This window comes from Acanthopagrus latus, chromosome 9 (genome assembly GCF_904848185.1).
Source record: "Acanthopagrus latus isolate v.2019 chromosome 9, fAcaLat1.1, whole genome shotgun sequence".
Classification (NCBI taxonomy): domain Eukaryota; kingdom Metazoa; phylum Chordata; class Actinopteri; order Spariformes; family Sparidae; genus Acanthopagrus; species Acanthopagrus latus.
In genome coordinates, this window is record NC_051047.1 from 3,993,857 (window position 1) to 4,010,349 (window position 16,493).

At 40.1% G+C, this 16,493-nt stretch overlaps 1 protein-coding gene across 1 annotated transcript; it reads left to right on the plus strand.

Annotated features, from left to right (window-relative positions):
* The first annotated feature begins 140 nt into the window (after positions 1-140).
* LOC119025817 (trace amine-associated receptor 13c-like) lies at positions 141-16,493 on the plus strand. The gene is made up of 2 exons (XM_037109763.1): positions 141-313; positions 15,674-16,493. The coding sequence occupies exons 1-2, from the start codon at positions 141-143 to the stop codon at positions 16,491-16,493; spliced, it is 993 nt and encodes a 330-aa protein (XP_036965658.1).

The following is a 16,493-nucleotide window of genomic DNA, read 5'->3' on the forward strand; positions in this document are numbered from 1 at the left end:
ACTATTCAGAGCAAAGGTGGAAGGATAGTCCAAGTGAGGCAGAATCTTAGAGGAGGGGCAATAGAGCTAATTTGGTTATATCATATCTAAACTTTGATCAAAAGGCTGCCAGAGCTCAGTAGGTTCTCCTCTCTCTGGTGATGGAGTCCTTGGAGAGAATTGACCTCTGCTTTCCACATCTCCTCAACAGCTCCTGCATGAAACCAGTACATCCTCACTTTGAGACCATGCTGATTTACATTCTGCTGTCCTTCATCGCTCTGCTCACTGCAGCTCTTAACCTGTTGGTCATCATCTCTATCTCCCATTTCAAGTAGTCACTCATTAACTTATGAGACAGTTATCTTTTTTGTGTAGTATTTGTCGATCTCTTTTTGACCTTTATCAGTCCTGTCACCGTCATTGCAATTCTGTACATGAAAGTATTTGTGGTGGCTGTGTCTCAGGCTCATGCCATGCGGTCCCATATTGCAGCTGACACTATTCAAAGTTTGGTGAAAGTAACTAAGAAATCTGAGTTGAAAGCAGCCAGGACTCTTAGTGTTGTTATTGTTGTGTGTCTGTTATGCCTCTGCCCATATTTTTGTGTCACACTAACAGGGCGGACACCATGCTCACTGCTTCATCAGCTGCCTGATTGAATGCAATGTGCCTCCGTAATATTCAGAGTAAAGACAGAGAGGCAGAGAGCACGAGGAGGCCAGGAAGAGGGCAGGGCAGGAAGAGTAGTTTGCATGGCAGTGACATCACAACAGTCAAATCCTTAATGTTAATTTTGAATGAGATATTACTCTAAATCTGGCAACCAAAGGTCCCTTCCCCTGAAGTGTCACTCCAAATTTTGCTGAAATTTGCCAACCCTGGTTATGCACTGTGAACGCTATTATGCTCGCTTAACCATGTGATCATGTGCGGGCTGACTCATACAGATAGTTACACTTTACACAAACACACAGGCAGACACAGATAGATAATGGGAACCAGCCCTAATCGCAAAATGTGACAAACGACTCCAGTGGTGCAAAACACCCACAGATAGGGAAGATGCTCAAGGACGTTCCCGTCAAGACATGGGAGTCATCACATGCTATTCATGCGGACGGAGAGCCAATCCTCGCGCTGATCACACGCTGTGCATGCGGCCACCACACATATCATTAGCCAATTAGTGACAGATACGAGCAACACATACCCATCAGTAGGCGTAGCGAAACACAGGCTTATAACACAGACACCCCTAGACACGAGTTAGCTCTGTTCGGATATTGGCTATTGATGCTTGTATTGTACTGAACGGATCTCCACTCTCTGCAGACTGTGTAATAAATACTTATTCTTTTCCTCAATTCTCTGGCTGGTCTCTTACTACATCAACGGACTCGGGTGAGGCGATGTTTTAGGCCGCGCTCAACAGCACAAATCCACAATAACAATGCAACGTTAGCAAGGTAGTTATATAGCTACCAATAAATCAGCAAACTAGTGGCAATTGTTTTAGGATTTCATAAAGGAAAAGGACCAGAATACACTGAAACGTGGTCGGGCAACCGGGTCTTGGGATTGTGCTGTAGTTAAAGACATTTATCATTTATTTTTTACCTTCTGTTTCACCCAAACCATGTTTACAGTAGATCAAGGATGACGTCTGTGGTTACTAACTAAAGATTGACTCCTAGCAGCTGTATCCTACCTACACTGAATCGAATCATCGCATATCATTTTGTTATGTTACAACCAAGCTATAACTCAACTGGTTTCTGTTGTGTGTTGTGTTGCATTTGTGCCAAAATAAAAAAATAAATAAACAAAAAAAAACTGCATGGGACATTTGGTGTGGGCACTTGTGGATCAGGGGTAGAGCCGGGACCCTATTATTGGAAGGTAGCTGGTTCGATTCCTCTTGTTTACATGCTGGAGTGTGCTTGGGCAAGTTACTGAACCCCAAACTGCTCCTGATGTGCTGATCAGCACATTGCATGGCAGCAACCACCATCTGTGTATACTGTAAGTTGCTTTGGACAAAAGTGTCTAATAAATGCCCTAAAATTTAAAATGTAAATGTAATTAAAGCTGCTAGCAGCGATGAACAGGCCCTTGCAGTCCAAGCGCATCTGGGAATGCTGCAGTTGGGGTAGATGGCAAATTGTATGTATAACAGTTTTACTGAACCTTCTTAGCACATCCAAATCTCCATATGCTGAGGGGACATTGCCCTGTGAAATATGTCAAATTAGCAATCTAGGGATTTTTTAACTTTTATTTTGCTCAAATAAATTTGAACTGTATGTATTTCTACTTAAATAACGAATTAATTGTTATTCGAAGTAACATTTGAAATATATTACAATCTCATTGTTGCGGAAGAAAAGATCATAGTAATCATCAAACTTTAATGTAGATGATAAAGAAATGGTGAATGTTGGCTTTTTTGTGTAAAGTGCTTGTAGTCCAGGCTGCAAACCACACCAGGAAGAATGCTGCATTTAATACTGAAGTATCCCATCACACCAGGAGGGCAGACTCTTGGGCTTTCTATGAGAAGACTTTTTTTGAATTGATTAATATAAGGTCATGTGTGTTTATAATTCATGTATGAGGGATTTCTATATTGTAATTTATTATTTTGCACTAAAAAAATATTCTGACAGATATTGTAGCTGGCCAGAACGTATGAGAAAATAATCAGTTTTTGACAAAAAAGAATCTTCTGAAAATATATTTTATTGAAACATTGTTCTGTCACATCTAAAAGTAAAATTGATTTTTACAAATGAGTACTTTTTTTTTTTGCTTACTTCTTCTCAAACGTAATATGCTTTTTGAAAGGTAGTGTGTTATCTCATGTTCAGGAAACGAGAGAAAGTCTAGAAATCTCTGATGAAAAAGCATTCATACATCATAGAGGTCAACATGCAACATGCAGGTCATCCTTTGGATCATGAATTGTTTTGAGTGAAATTATAGATTCATATAGTTTTTCTTGTTTCTGTGATGTAGCATAAATGGACTCAAGCTCAGTTTTGTAACGCTGTCATTTATCCCACAGTGTCTGTTTACAGAATGTTGGCCATATGGGAGTCAGACCATAGGATTTGAAATGTAACAATGAGCCTGATAGTTTTTTTAAACCAAGGGTAGAGAAGGGCATAGATTACAGGGTTTAGACATGAGTTAATATACATCAGAAACATCATGAAGACCTCAGTTTTAGAACCAGATTTAATTTGTTCCAGGCCCCCTACAAGTCATGTATTTCTTCTACAAATATGACTTAATATTTGAAAAAAACACTAAGAATATTCCAAAATACAATCTGAAATGAAGAAAATAATTTATAAATGATGAATGTATTAATAAATATCAATAAAATAAATTATGTATGAACCTTTTAAGTGAGGCGATGCTGGCTGAAGACGAAGTTCTTGGTGGAGGAGGAGGTGGCGGAGGTGGCGGAGGCTGATGAAAGCATACGTATGCATGCATACATATGTACATGTACATAACATTATGGAATTTAATTCTAAACATTAAAACTAAAACTTACATGTACGTTAATTAATGTACGTATGTACACTGTGCAATGATATTTTTTTGACATTAAACTTTTTTTTTTTTAATTTCGGTTGTGGGAAATTTGAAATTAACATGAATTTTCCTGTATTTGTGGGATTTCGTTACGCGGGCATTTTGCCGTACCATGGGCAAAAATATTGCCGTTAAGTGCCTTCGTAACTTGAATTTTTCGTTAAATGGGGTCTTCGTAAGCCGGGGTTCCACTGTACCATGTTTCCTACAGATGCAGCGACTATGATGACCGGTAACAGAAAATACAGTGCACACATGAGATCACCCAGCATCCAGCAGGTCTCTGTCAAGAGTATTTCAACCGGCATCAGCAGAGAGCCCACAAGAAAATCTGAGACAGCCAAAGAGAGTAGAAGGAAGTTTGTGAGGGTATGCAGCTTCCTGGAGAGAGAGAATATCATCATTATGAACAACATCACCAGAATCATCAATACATAATATCCTGTGAAGGTTATGTGCCTGAAGTGGGAGATAGAGATGATGACCAGCAAGTTGAGAACTGCAGTGAGGAGAGAGATGGAGTATAGTAGAATATTAATAAGCAGAGTGTCAAGGTGAGGAGGCTCTGGCCTCCTGCAGGAGGTATTGGGTAGTTTAGGAAAGCAGAGTTCAGCTCCCTCCAGCTCCATCACCACAGAGAGAAGGAGGAGAGAAGCTGCTGAGCTCTGGCAGCTTACTGACCGAAGCTGTCTGACTTACTGACTAATTTCTATTCCTTCCCTCCCCCCTTCTTGTCAAATTTCTATCCGATGTAATGTGGTCTGGGAATGTTGGGAGTGGCCCTCACAGTAATACACATTCACACATCAGGGTCAATAAGTTTTCCATGGAGCAGTTCCACAGAACAGTTATCAGCATCTGTCTAGGGCACCACCGTAATGGTAATGAGAGATGCTCAGGATGAGACCGGCAACTTTCATGTCACATGTATTGCAGACCCGGCAACATGTAGTGCCTCAACTGGCCTAAATTACTTTGGGAAAATTCATTTAGTTAATGAAGTGATGAAAGAAATTAAAAAAAGGCATAACTCAACTGTGAGGGAGTTCCTCAGCTTGACAGCCAACAACAGGGACATGCTACAGTTATCCTGTATCATCCTGAAAAAGGCAGCAGTTGCAATTGTGGTTTGATTTAATGACTAAATTAACAAACTAAATTAATGAACTTTGCACGCTTTGCACTAATATTTGTAGGGCAGTGAACTCCAGCAGTGAATGTAATGAGGGAGACATGGCTCCAGACCAACGGAGCTATGTCAGAGCATGAGCATGAGTGTTTTCAGCAGCGGAAGTTGATCTTCTTTATGTGTTTTTTGTAGTAGCCTCTATTTAGCGGTAGCTGCAACAATTATTTTAACCCTCTCACTGTGGTCTCAATTTTCACTGCAAAGTGAAGTGCTGCACCTCTATAGATTCAGTACAACCATGACTATAGGCTGATGTAACACAATTATGTCTTCATGCAGTGTACCAAAATTTGAAAGCTATAAATTATTAGAAAAAAGAAAAACAGATATTTAATTTCTGTGATTTTATCTTTCTTAAAAATTGAAAAAATAAGGACTTAGTGTATACATCACATTTTTAGGTACACCCAGGCCTAAGGAACATAGGAAAAATATTGGTGGTAGACCTACATTCAAAGAATCTACAAATTCTGCAGTCTTACTTGATGTTTGGATTTCCTGGCCGTTTTTTGCTTCTGTCACATTCTTACTCTCCATGGTCTCATTTTTCACTGCAAAGTGAAGTGCTGCACCTCTATAGATGCAGGACAACCATGGCTATAGGCTGATGTAACCCAATTATGTCTTCATGCAGTGCACCAACATTTGAAAGCTATAAATTATTAGAAAAAAGAAAAACAGATATTCAATTTCTGTGATTTTATCTTTCTTAAAAATTGAAAAAATAAGGAATTAGTGTATACACCACATTTTCAGGTACCCCCAGGCCTAAGGAACATAGGAAACATATTGGTGGTGGACCTACATTCAGGGAATCTACAAATCCTGCAGTCTTATTTGATGTTTGGATATCCAGGCCGTTTTTGATTCTGTTACATTTTTACTCACTGTGATCTCTTCAGTGAAATATGAACTCCTGCACCTCTATGGGTTCAGAACAACCATGGCTAAAGCCAGATAACTCATCAGTATCTCCTGAGCAGTATAATATCATTGGAATGCAATAAATCATTCAATAAAGAAAAACGAACACTGACATTCTCTAAATATGTATTTTCAAAACAATGACGAACTGTGAATAACTACACCACTGTGATGAATGTCCACCAGAAGGAGGACCTCTGCGCTGGGTGGTTCCTCTCTGCGGTGCTGCTGAGCTTAAAGAGGTACCAAGGGCATTTCTGGAAGTTTCTCTCTCCACTCTGTCTCTCCAATCTGTAACTCAAATAATCATTTGACAAAGTCTTAGATAAAGGTCAGCAATTTCTTACACATCATCAGACATTGCAAGGTTGTGCTTAGCCATAAAGTCATTACATAAGTGAGACACATCCTCATCACAAGGATAGTCCTTAAAAATACAGTCCTCTCGATATATCCCTAACTTAATTTAATCAGCTGGCTGCAAGACATTCTGAGACCCATAAAGATTTGGAACCACATAGATTATTGAAGGGCGATCATTTGGAGCCCGAGGATTGTTGGTTCTTCTTATGCTATGATCATTCCAGACGGTTACAACTTCATCAAGCTCCTCCTATAGAAGAAGAATGAAATAGTTGTGTGAAAATAATCTGTGTTCATGCCGTTATATATCATAGATACATTTGTGTTGATAAACAATATTTTGAGGATACTATATCTGTATGGTATTTTGGAAGCAAAACTGGATCAGTGATTTATCAATGAAGCTGTCAACAAAATAGCCATCTGCTTTCAGCTGGTCAAAGTGATCCATCCAAAACTGGACACATGCACTTCTTAAGGTGCACCACCAATGCTAGTACTTGGACCTAAAGTGACCCACTCTGTACCTTTCTCATCCTCACTGTTGTGCAGAAACTTTTGCATCATTGCAACATGTGTATTCTCAGTGCCTGCGATAATGAGGAGGTAATATGCGATAATATGAGCCTGCGATAATATGAGGGTCACTGTTGGTTTTGTATGCTTCTAGCCACATCATTTTTCTTGATTAGCCATCTATGCACCCACTGATACATATACCATATGGCTTTAATTTATCGTACCCATCTATATGCCATACATAGTTTGGCCCTCCACTGACATACATCCGCCATCTTAAACAGTTGTGTGCACTCAGATCCACCCCATTTCTGTCCATCAGTCGCATCAATTCAGTAACTATCCTGGCTAGCCAACATTTCTGGTGCATCCATCTGTATCTGTGCTGTTTGCCAGATGTTTGTAGCTGTTGGTCAATGAAGGATGCCACTTCAGCTTCATCTGTCTTATTTAATCTCCGCCAAAGCTGGCTTTCTCTCTGGAGTCTGAAGGCTTAGTTTGATGTTGTGTGATTCCTCCAAGAGCGCTAACATTTCAGGATTTGTGAATCCACGTCTGAAGTAGTCTTCAATGATGGTATCCATTTCGGTTTGCTAAGCCTTGTCTCGCCAGCTTACTTCTGCTTCTGCTTTGGCACATATGGGGAAACAAGACATAGGCCTAAGTCAACACATTGAGATACTAAGTCATTATTATGAGAAACTATCTCATTATTATGAGATACTAAGTCATTATTATGAAATACTATCTCATTATTATGAGATACTATATCATTATTATGAAATACTATCTCATTATTATGAGATACTATATCATTATTATGAGATACTAAGTCATTATTATGAGATACTAAGTCATTATTATGAGGTAGTATCTCATTATAATGACTTACAGGATCTTTTTTTGTCCATCACAGTGACAGAAATGGGCTTCCATACACATTTAAATGCTCTGCTCCTTGCCACACAGGAAAGCACCAAGTCAAAATTGAAGGTTCAAACTGTGAATTTTGTGAATGGAGCTGAACAGTTTCCCTATGTGACATGGTTGTTTTTGTTAGGTACAGTTTCATACTGCAGTTGATGGGTTTTAAAGGACCAGTATGTTCTTTTATGCTGCAGCTATAGAGATTCCAGAGTTTATCTCTTGGCTGAATTTTTTGCACTAGGTGAAAGTAGCCATTGATACAGTACTGATGCTGATGAAATGCTTCTGAACAAAAGGATAAAGTCAATCTAAGAGTGTGGTGAAACTGATGATGACCAAGATGAGATGAACCATACTAATGAACTTTATTGTAACAAGACATGAAGGGAATCAGATGATGTGTGTGTGTGTATACGTGTATATGTGTATATGTGAAGTTTCATCGTCATTAAGTTATACTTTCAAGGTATCTTTATAGTGTTAGTGCGGATATTGCTGTGAACTTAAATATACAGCAGTTTACCAGCTGAATTGCAAAGAAGTTTGTTTCAGGTTGGAAAATACAAATTCACTAAACAAAACCTCTGTGGCTATTAGCAGTTCCACATGACACAAACACACACAGAGAGGCACAATCTGATGCACACTCACATTCATTAAGGCCTTCAACATTTGTCTCTGGACACTGAACAGCTCTGTGTGAAGCTCATTACTTTTTCCTATTGGATGTGTACCTCTCTGGGTAAGAAAGTTTTCACACCTGCTTTCATTAGTCTCACATGATGACATCGCTGCAATTAGAGGTGTTGCTACAAATCAGAACAAGCTCAGATTGTTTTAAGCTGATATCATTTCTATCATGACAAAACATTTATGATGTAACCTCAACACATCAGCACATGATGCAATATTTGCTTCCGATCATCACAACATACAAAAAGTAAACATACTATGACACTTATCATGAGCATAATTTGTTTGTTTTTTTGTCTTTGATGAATGCACTCTTTTTTTCTGCTTATCACACAGGCAGTGTGTAAATGCAAACCAAAGGAAGTAGTTTCTAGGAACATGTTACAATTTTGCAGAAATGCTGTACATGGAAGCTAAGTGAATAACTTCTTTTTATTACTTTGATCAAATTATATGTAGCTGAAATACCCAAAAACATACTTCAGTCAACTGATTTAATAATTCTGTGATGTACATATCCTTACGGTTTTTCATTTGGTCCTTGTATCAAAAGCTAGGTAATAGGTAAAAGGTCCTAATAACACACATTTCTTGAAATGATTTTCCATTTCCTAGAACTCTCAACATAAATGCATAACTTACAAATAATAATAAAATCCATGCAAAAAACACCCCAAACTCCCCACCCCAAACCATGTAATCTATAAATCAAAACCAAACTTTGCCTTCAGACATCACAAAAGTACACATACACTACAAAAATGTCCTCTTTTGTGTGGTTACTCCAAGCACACTCTCTTACATTTTGTAGATTTTTTTTTTTTTTTTTTTCAGATAGCCAATTGTATAGCATATGGGGCAGAACTTGTCACCTTGGTAATCAAGAAGATAGAGGAGAAGATTGTCTTGGCCGTCTTGATCTATCCAGACCTTTTATGGTATGTCTGACCAGCAATATCTTAACAGAGACAGAAAAGCCTTTTTCTGTCCGCAGATTGGGTGGACGCTAAATGTTGCTGGTGAGTGTTTTTATGTTATCACGTTACGAGTAACATCAGCTAATGGCTAGTAACATTAGCTAACTCGCTATGTCAATCTGTTCATGTGCTATATCCCGTATCCCTCATAACATTATCCTTGGAGCACCACGGAGTGTTGCACGTAACAGACAAGCTGCAACAAGCAGCATACACATAATGAGTAATGGGCAACTCCTTAATAAGTAAAATAATACTGTTTTATTTTAAAAAGTTGGGTAAACTGACATTTTGTGTTTACTCCCCGCTACAGCCTGCTACACAGTTCCTCTGAGCCTACTGTATCAAGAAACCCCCACATCCTACTCACTATTCAAAACTGCTTTTTCCCCAAAATTAGCTGGTCCACACAGGTTTTTTAAACATTGCTCAACCAGCTAAAAGTCACTTATTGATTCCATTTCCACCTCCCGCAGACACAGTTTGTGATTTTTATCTAAAACATTACACCGTACGTTATACAATATCTTGAAAGATGGCTGATAAATTATTTGGGCATCACAATCCACATGACTCGTGTCACCATCCTTATTTGAGTCAGTCAGTCCAACAACATTTGGAAAGTCTATTAAATTCAATTATTTCTTCCTCCTTCAAGTTATCCGGGCACTAAACCAAGGCTGAGTTGGCTGGCTCGGTCTGTGATCCAGGTATTTTCACTGCTGTAAAGTTGAGCTTTTTTAGCTTCAAAACATCACTGAGCATCTTTCTCAGGAATGAACGGGGCTCCACCTTCAATGCTGTGTCCAATAATAAACATCCTTGAGTAGACTGTATCCTAAATTCCCTCCTTATTCATGCTAAATTTTGATAACCCATCATCAATTCGCATGGCAGAATTTAGTGTGTTCAAGCAGGTCTTGCTTTCAGAGCAAAGCTGAGCCACAGTGATAAAAACCTGTCTAGTGCAGAGTCAACTGACCTGGATGTAAATGTAGAGTTTACACATTACCATTGTACAACACCCATCCATCCATTCTCATCCGCTTATCCGACCAGGTCGTGGGGGCAGCTGCCTGAGCAGGGACACCCAGACTTCCCTCTCCCCGGACACTTCCTCCAGCTTTTCCGGGAGGATCCCAAGGCGTTCCCAGGCCAGCTGGGCGACATAGTCACTCCAGAGAGTCCTGGGTCTTCCTCGGGGTCTCCTCCCAGCGGGACATGCCAGGAACACCTCCTGAGGGAGGTGTCCCGGGGGCATCCGAAACAGATGCCTGAGCCACCTTAAACTGGCTCCTCTCGATGTGGAGAAGCAGCGGCTCTACTCCGAGCTTCTCCCGGGTGACAGAGCTCCTCACCCTATTTCTAAGGGAGCGCCCCACCACCCTGCGGAGGAAACTCATTTCAGCCGCTTGTATCCGGGATCTCATTCTTTCGGTCATGACCCAAAGTTCATGACCATAGGTGAGGGTAGGAAAGTACACTGACCGATAAATCGAGAGCTTCGCCTTTCGACTCAGCTCTCTCTTCACCACTACAGACTGATACAAAGACCGCATTACTGCGGCCGCCGCACTGATCCGCCTGTCGTTCTCACGCTCCATCCTTCCCTCACTCGTGAACAAGACCCCAAGATACTTAAACTCCTCCACCTGAGGCAGTAGCTCTCCCCCAACCCGGAGGGGCCAAGCCACCTTTTTCCTGTCAAGAACCATGGCCTCGGACTTGGAGGTGCTGATTCTCATCCCAGCCGCTTCACACTTGGCTGCAAACCGTCCCAGGACATGCTGGAGGTCCTGGCTCGAAGGAGCCAAAAAGACCACTATCATCCGCGAAAAGCAGAGATGAAATCCTGTGGCTCCTGAACCAGATCCCCTCCGGCCCGTGGCTGTGCCTAGAAATTCTGTCTTCCATTGTACACAAAAGCCTGATTTTAGTGGGCTTAATTTTGTCGACTGTACGCAGTGTTATTTACTTTGACCCTTGCTAGCATAATGTTAACTCAGCTGTTAGCTATCTGGCTAACAGCTAAGATGCGGGATTCAGTGAGCTGAGTGGACCAGTCCCGTTGGTGAGTCGTATCTAAGGTTTATCCTACTAACTGGAGTAGTGAACTTTTCCACTAAATAAGAACTGTATGTGATTGTAAGGATTGTTCCACCTATTACTCAAGCTCTCAGTTATTGCCAGGGAAACAGAGTCACAGTTTTCTGAAAAAAGCACACTAAAAGGGTTTTTTTGGCAAGTGACCATGGTTTAAGAGGCATAATGCCCTTTAAGATGGCCATAGCCAGGAATTAATGGACACCCTAACCCTGGAGGAAGCCGTCCTAATTCCTGATCCTGACGTGTATATATTATAGATAGTGATCAATGGAGGCAGAGGAGGTTGTTCATCCTCTATTTTGAAAACGAGGAATAAAATAGTAATTGGTTGAAATAAAACTTTACCAAATCTCAGTGTCAATTATTAAAATAATTGTCTAACTATAGTGTAAATACGTCCCTTGTCACTATAAATGTGTATGTGTGCCATTTATTTCCTTTAGTAATTCATGTTCAAATTGAATTATGCTCCCTATGCAGAATCACAAAGAGACTCAAAAAAGCACTTGTTTTCAAATTCCAGCAATTCTTGTATGATGTTGAATTTTCTGATGTTGTGTTGGTAGACTTGGAGATTCGACTATATTCTGTAAACGTGTAATTGCTAGTTACATTAATTAGCCATTATGTCAAGAGTTTTTTTTAATATTTAAATATGTAACAAATCAAATTAATATTCACTTCAGTTGCTTGAAAATGTGCCTGTGCCTAGATTGTTAGAAGAAATCAAATTACTAATTTGTTCAGTTGGACAAACATCTGCTTCTGCTTACTACAACTACTACAACTAATACTACCATTTTGACTCCTGTTGCAACTACTGCTGTAAAATTGCTTCGATCCATTTTATATTGATTACCGTAGGAGGCACTTTCAGTGTGTGTGGTTGAGAGGAGGAGGAGTGGTGGGAAGTACTAAGATGTTTCCATTCTGCCACGGCACCTGTCCTGTTGATGAGAAGTAGTCAGAATATATTTAACTGCTAGCAATGGTCTGTCTGCTGGCACTGTTGCATCCAACCTGTCTGGTGTCCCTAGCACTGCAGACACTGGCACATAGTGATCATTTTCCAACCTCATAAAGATGTTAGGCATGCATGTTGCTTTCATCTTCTGTGCCACCTCTGAAAACACTCCAAGCATCCTGTGATAAAGTCTACACTGAGCAGTCATGATGCTGAATGAGACCTCAATCATGTTCCTGGCATTGGAAAGCCTGAGGTTGAAGACGTTCTTTGCCCAGCATAGAGCCTCAGTATGTCTCCACTGAGAAGGAAGGCCTCATCAGCCACAAAGACACAGGGGTCAGGGCCAAATTCCTCTGTACCAGGAATAGGGGTGTTTTCAGGCAGGTGCAGTGTCTCCTTGGAATAGGGCCCTGCCATATGCAGATGTGTGCAGCATACCTCCATTAGTTTTTCTCCCACATCGACCATTTGGAAATGGTAGTGGTTCATCCACCATGGCAAGGAGAATATTTGAAGTGGGGTTATATAAAGTTCATATCTATAGTTGATCTGTTCCCTAATGAAACTTCACTTTCTGTATCCCTACGATATCCGGTCTCAAATCCACAGAGTGAGCGGCCACGGTGTCTACTCCTGCTGTCCCAGCCAGCCCTCACACACACCGGCCTGTCACCTGTGCAGTTGCACGGGAGGGGAGAGAGCCCGGCGCTGCTTCAGAGGAGTGATGGATTGCGATGACTCATGTGACGCATGTGATTTACAATATAATATATTTCTCGCCTTTTCCGTGATGATCTGAATAAGTCACTAAATTTGTCACTAGTCGCTTTTTAGAAATAAAGTCGCTAAGAGGGTCTGAAAAGTCATTAAATCTAGTGAGAAAGTCGCCAAGTTGGCAACACTGGGATACCTTCATGTGCAGAGAACCCTTCAGCCAATCAAATGGCAGCATATATAAACGTGTTGCCTTGCAGGTAACACTGAAGATTGCAATGAAAGGGCACGTCGGAAAAATAGTTCTCTACATATCTACATATGCTCAATACTACGAATGCGTTTGTGAAAAACATCATATTTAATGCATTATGTAAATATACAGTATATATATATATATATATATATATATATATATATATATATATATATATATATATATATATATATATCAAAATATTGCTAGGGACAACTCTGTCTTTCCCAAATTTTGATTGTGACTTGTCCCTACCATCCCTATGCAAACTTATGCCCTTGTCTGAACCACACACGACAAAATTAAGATGTGTTTGGTCTCCTAGTTTACTTTTGTCCTCTTGATGTATTTGATTCCATTTTTGAAAAGAAATGGCTCCAGCACCAGGATGAGAAAAGTTCTCTACATAGGTGAAAACGCTACTCTACAAACCCTACAAAGGGGCAGGAGGAACCCTTAAACCCATAGAAGAGACATTAATGTGTCTTATGGCCAAATCTATGTCATCTCCAAACAGTAACAATCAGCAGGAGGTATATTTGTGTGAAAAATAAATAAGTAGGTATGAAGCACATAAAACGAGGCCTGCTAAACTTAACTTTTAATTGCTTAAAGCAGGGAAACAGGGTCAAGGCTCAAATACTGGCCTGGTCTCTTTTTGAAAAACAAACAAAAATCATTAGTTGCCCGTCCAAGTTTTACAATATACTGTATATTGTGAAAATTAAATGGAAATTGAATGAATCCTTCTTTTCAAGAACACATAGACTCCCATCACAGTAATGCAGGCAGAGGGAGGGAGAGTTCAAGTGCTACAGAAAAAGAAACATCATAAATATCACGAAGCTAAGAATGTATAAAATTACAAATATAGCTAAATGTCATTTGTTTACTAGTATTTCCAGGTGTCTTAAGCGACAGCAGCATATTGGTGGTCACGTCAGTCATAAACTGAAACAAACAAATACATATTACCATTAATAAAAAACTACTACAATTGCTATACAATATCAATAACAAATTATATTTACACGGAAATCATCACGGGTACAAACAATTGACTGCACAAGCAGAGGACAAACAAAGGATGGCACAAGCCAAACCCATTCAATGCTACACATTGCAGCATTAACCACTACGGGCATTATCGTCCATTCTGGTTTCCCCTGTGAAGGGCATAACGCCTCTCTCTGGCTGGTGCCCAGTATGACACCACAAAATGTTATGCTCAGAGAAGTTATCCTCCACAGGACTGTTCAAAGCAACATAATGACATACGCTTCAGCAGAATGACGGCTTTCAAAGTGCACTGACAGCTAATGATTACAGACGCAGTATTAGTGCACAGTACAGTAGGCTGCTGCTGTGAAGGCACCAGAAAACTAGGCTGACTATGCCGGCTGTCTTCAGTGTGTTCATTACTTCCTCTACATGCTTTCTGCCCGGTATTTATCAAAATATTCTTGTTAATGTGTGCTCTAAATTCTTCACACTCATTGCTATAGCCGGATGAAGATAAAAGCAGTGACCACATAATGCACATGGAAAATAGACAAACTACTGATGACAGAGGGTCTTCCATATCAGTTGATAACAAAATAAAATGTTACATTTCTTTCTTTATTTCATTTAAGTAATATTCAATTTTTCCCTGCTTTGGATTTTGTTATAATATTAGAGGCAAAAAGTTAACTCCTTAAGGTTCAACTTTCCATAAAGCCATAGAAACTGTATGTAATCATTGCGTCAATATCCTTTGGTTATGGGAAAAGGAGGAGGGGTGAGATAAATCACCTTCATTATGGAGAAAACTTTGGTCAAAAAGCTGCCGGAACTCATCAGCCTCTCTTCTCCTTTTTTCTCTCTTATAATGGAGATGCTGGACCGGCCAGATCTCTGCTTTCCACAGCTACATAACGCCTCCTGCAAGAAGCCAACACAGCATCGTGGTGATACCATTTTCCTTTATATCCTGCTGTCTTGCATCTCTGTACTCACTATCGCTCTAAATCTGCTGGTCATCATCTCTATATCCCACTTCAGGTATAAAGACAAGATCATAATCAAAAATATCTTAGTGTCAGCACATAATTTGACAGGAGTTGTTTCATGTATAGTTTTACAATACTATACTGTACTAGTATTACAACCCAGGATCCACTGATGAAATTAATGTTGGAATCTAATTTGGCTCCATATTATCTGACCGTCATCTCCTCTACTATAGACAAACATACAGAATGCAAAACTGGTATTGAATCTATTGTCATGTCAGGGATGTTGTTGAGCACATCCTCACTATTTAACCTTAACCCTAAAAAATATACTTAATGTTTTATACTGTGTTGTAACTGGAAATGTTTGGCTATTCACACTGTGAGAGACAGGAATACATGTATGACTTCCTCAACTGCTACATACACGCTCACTGACTTGATCTTCTTTTTCTCCAGGCAGCTCCACACCACCACCAACTTCCTCCTCCTCTCCCTGGCTGTCTCAGATTTCCTTGTTGGCCTCCTGTTGATGCCGGTTCATATCCTTCTTATAGGGGGCTGCTGGTTTTGGGGGAGCTTCATATGTGGACTGTTTTATTATGCCTCTTTTCTCCTTACATCTGCCTCAGTAGGAAACATGGTGCTCATATCAGTTGACCGTTACGTGGCCATCTGTGACCCTTTGTGTTACCTTACCAAAGTCACTCAGAGAAGAGTTCAAATCTGTGTTTGTCTGTGTTGGGCCTGTTCAGCATTGTATAATGGTCTGATATTGATGGACTACCTTGAACAACCAGAGAGATATAATTCCTGCTATGGAGAGTGCATAGCTGTTATTGACTCTATAACAGGAGCTGTAGATGTCATGTTGACGTTTGTTGGCCCCATAGTTGTCATCGTTGTTCTGTATATGAGGGTTTTTGTGGTGGCTGTGTCTCAGGCTCGAGCCATGCGGTCTCATATTGCAGCTGTCAATCTGCAGCGTTCAGTAAGTGCACCCGCTAAGAAGTCTGAGATGAAAGCAGCCAGGACTCTTGGTGTTGTTGTGGTTGTGTTTCTAATATGTTTCTGTCCGTATTTTTATCCATCTATTGCGGGCCAGGACATGTCAACTAGTGTGGCATTTCAAATGTATGGGGTCTGGCTACTTTATTGTAACTCCTGTCTAAATCCAGTGGTCTATGCTTTTTTTTACCCCTGGTTTAGAAAATCTATCAAACTCATTGTTTCATTTCAGATACTGCAGCCTGACTCCTGTAATGCCAACATGCTGTAG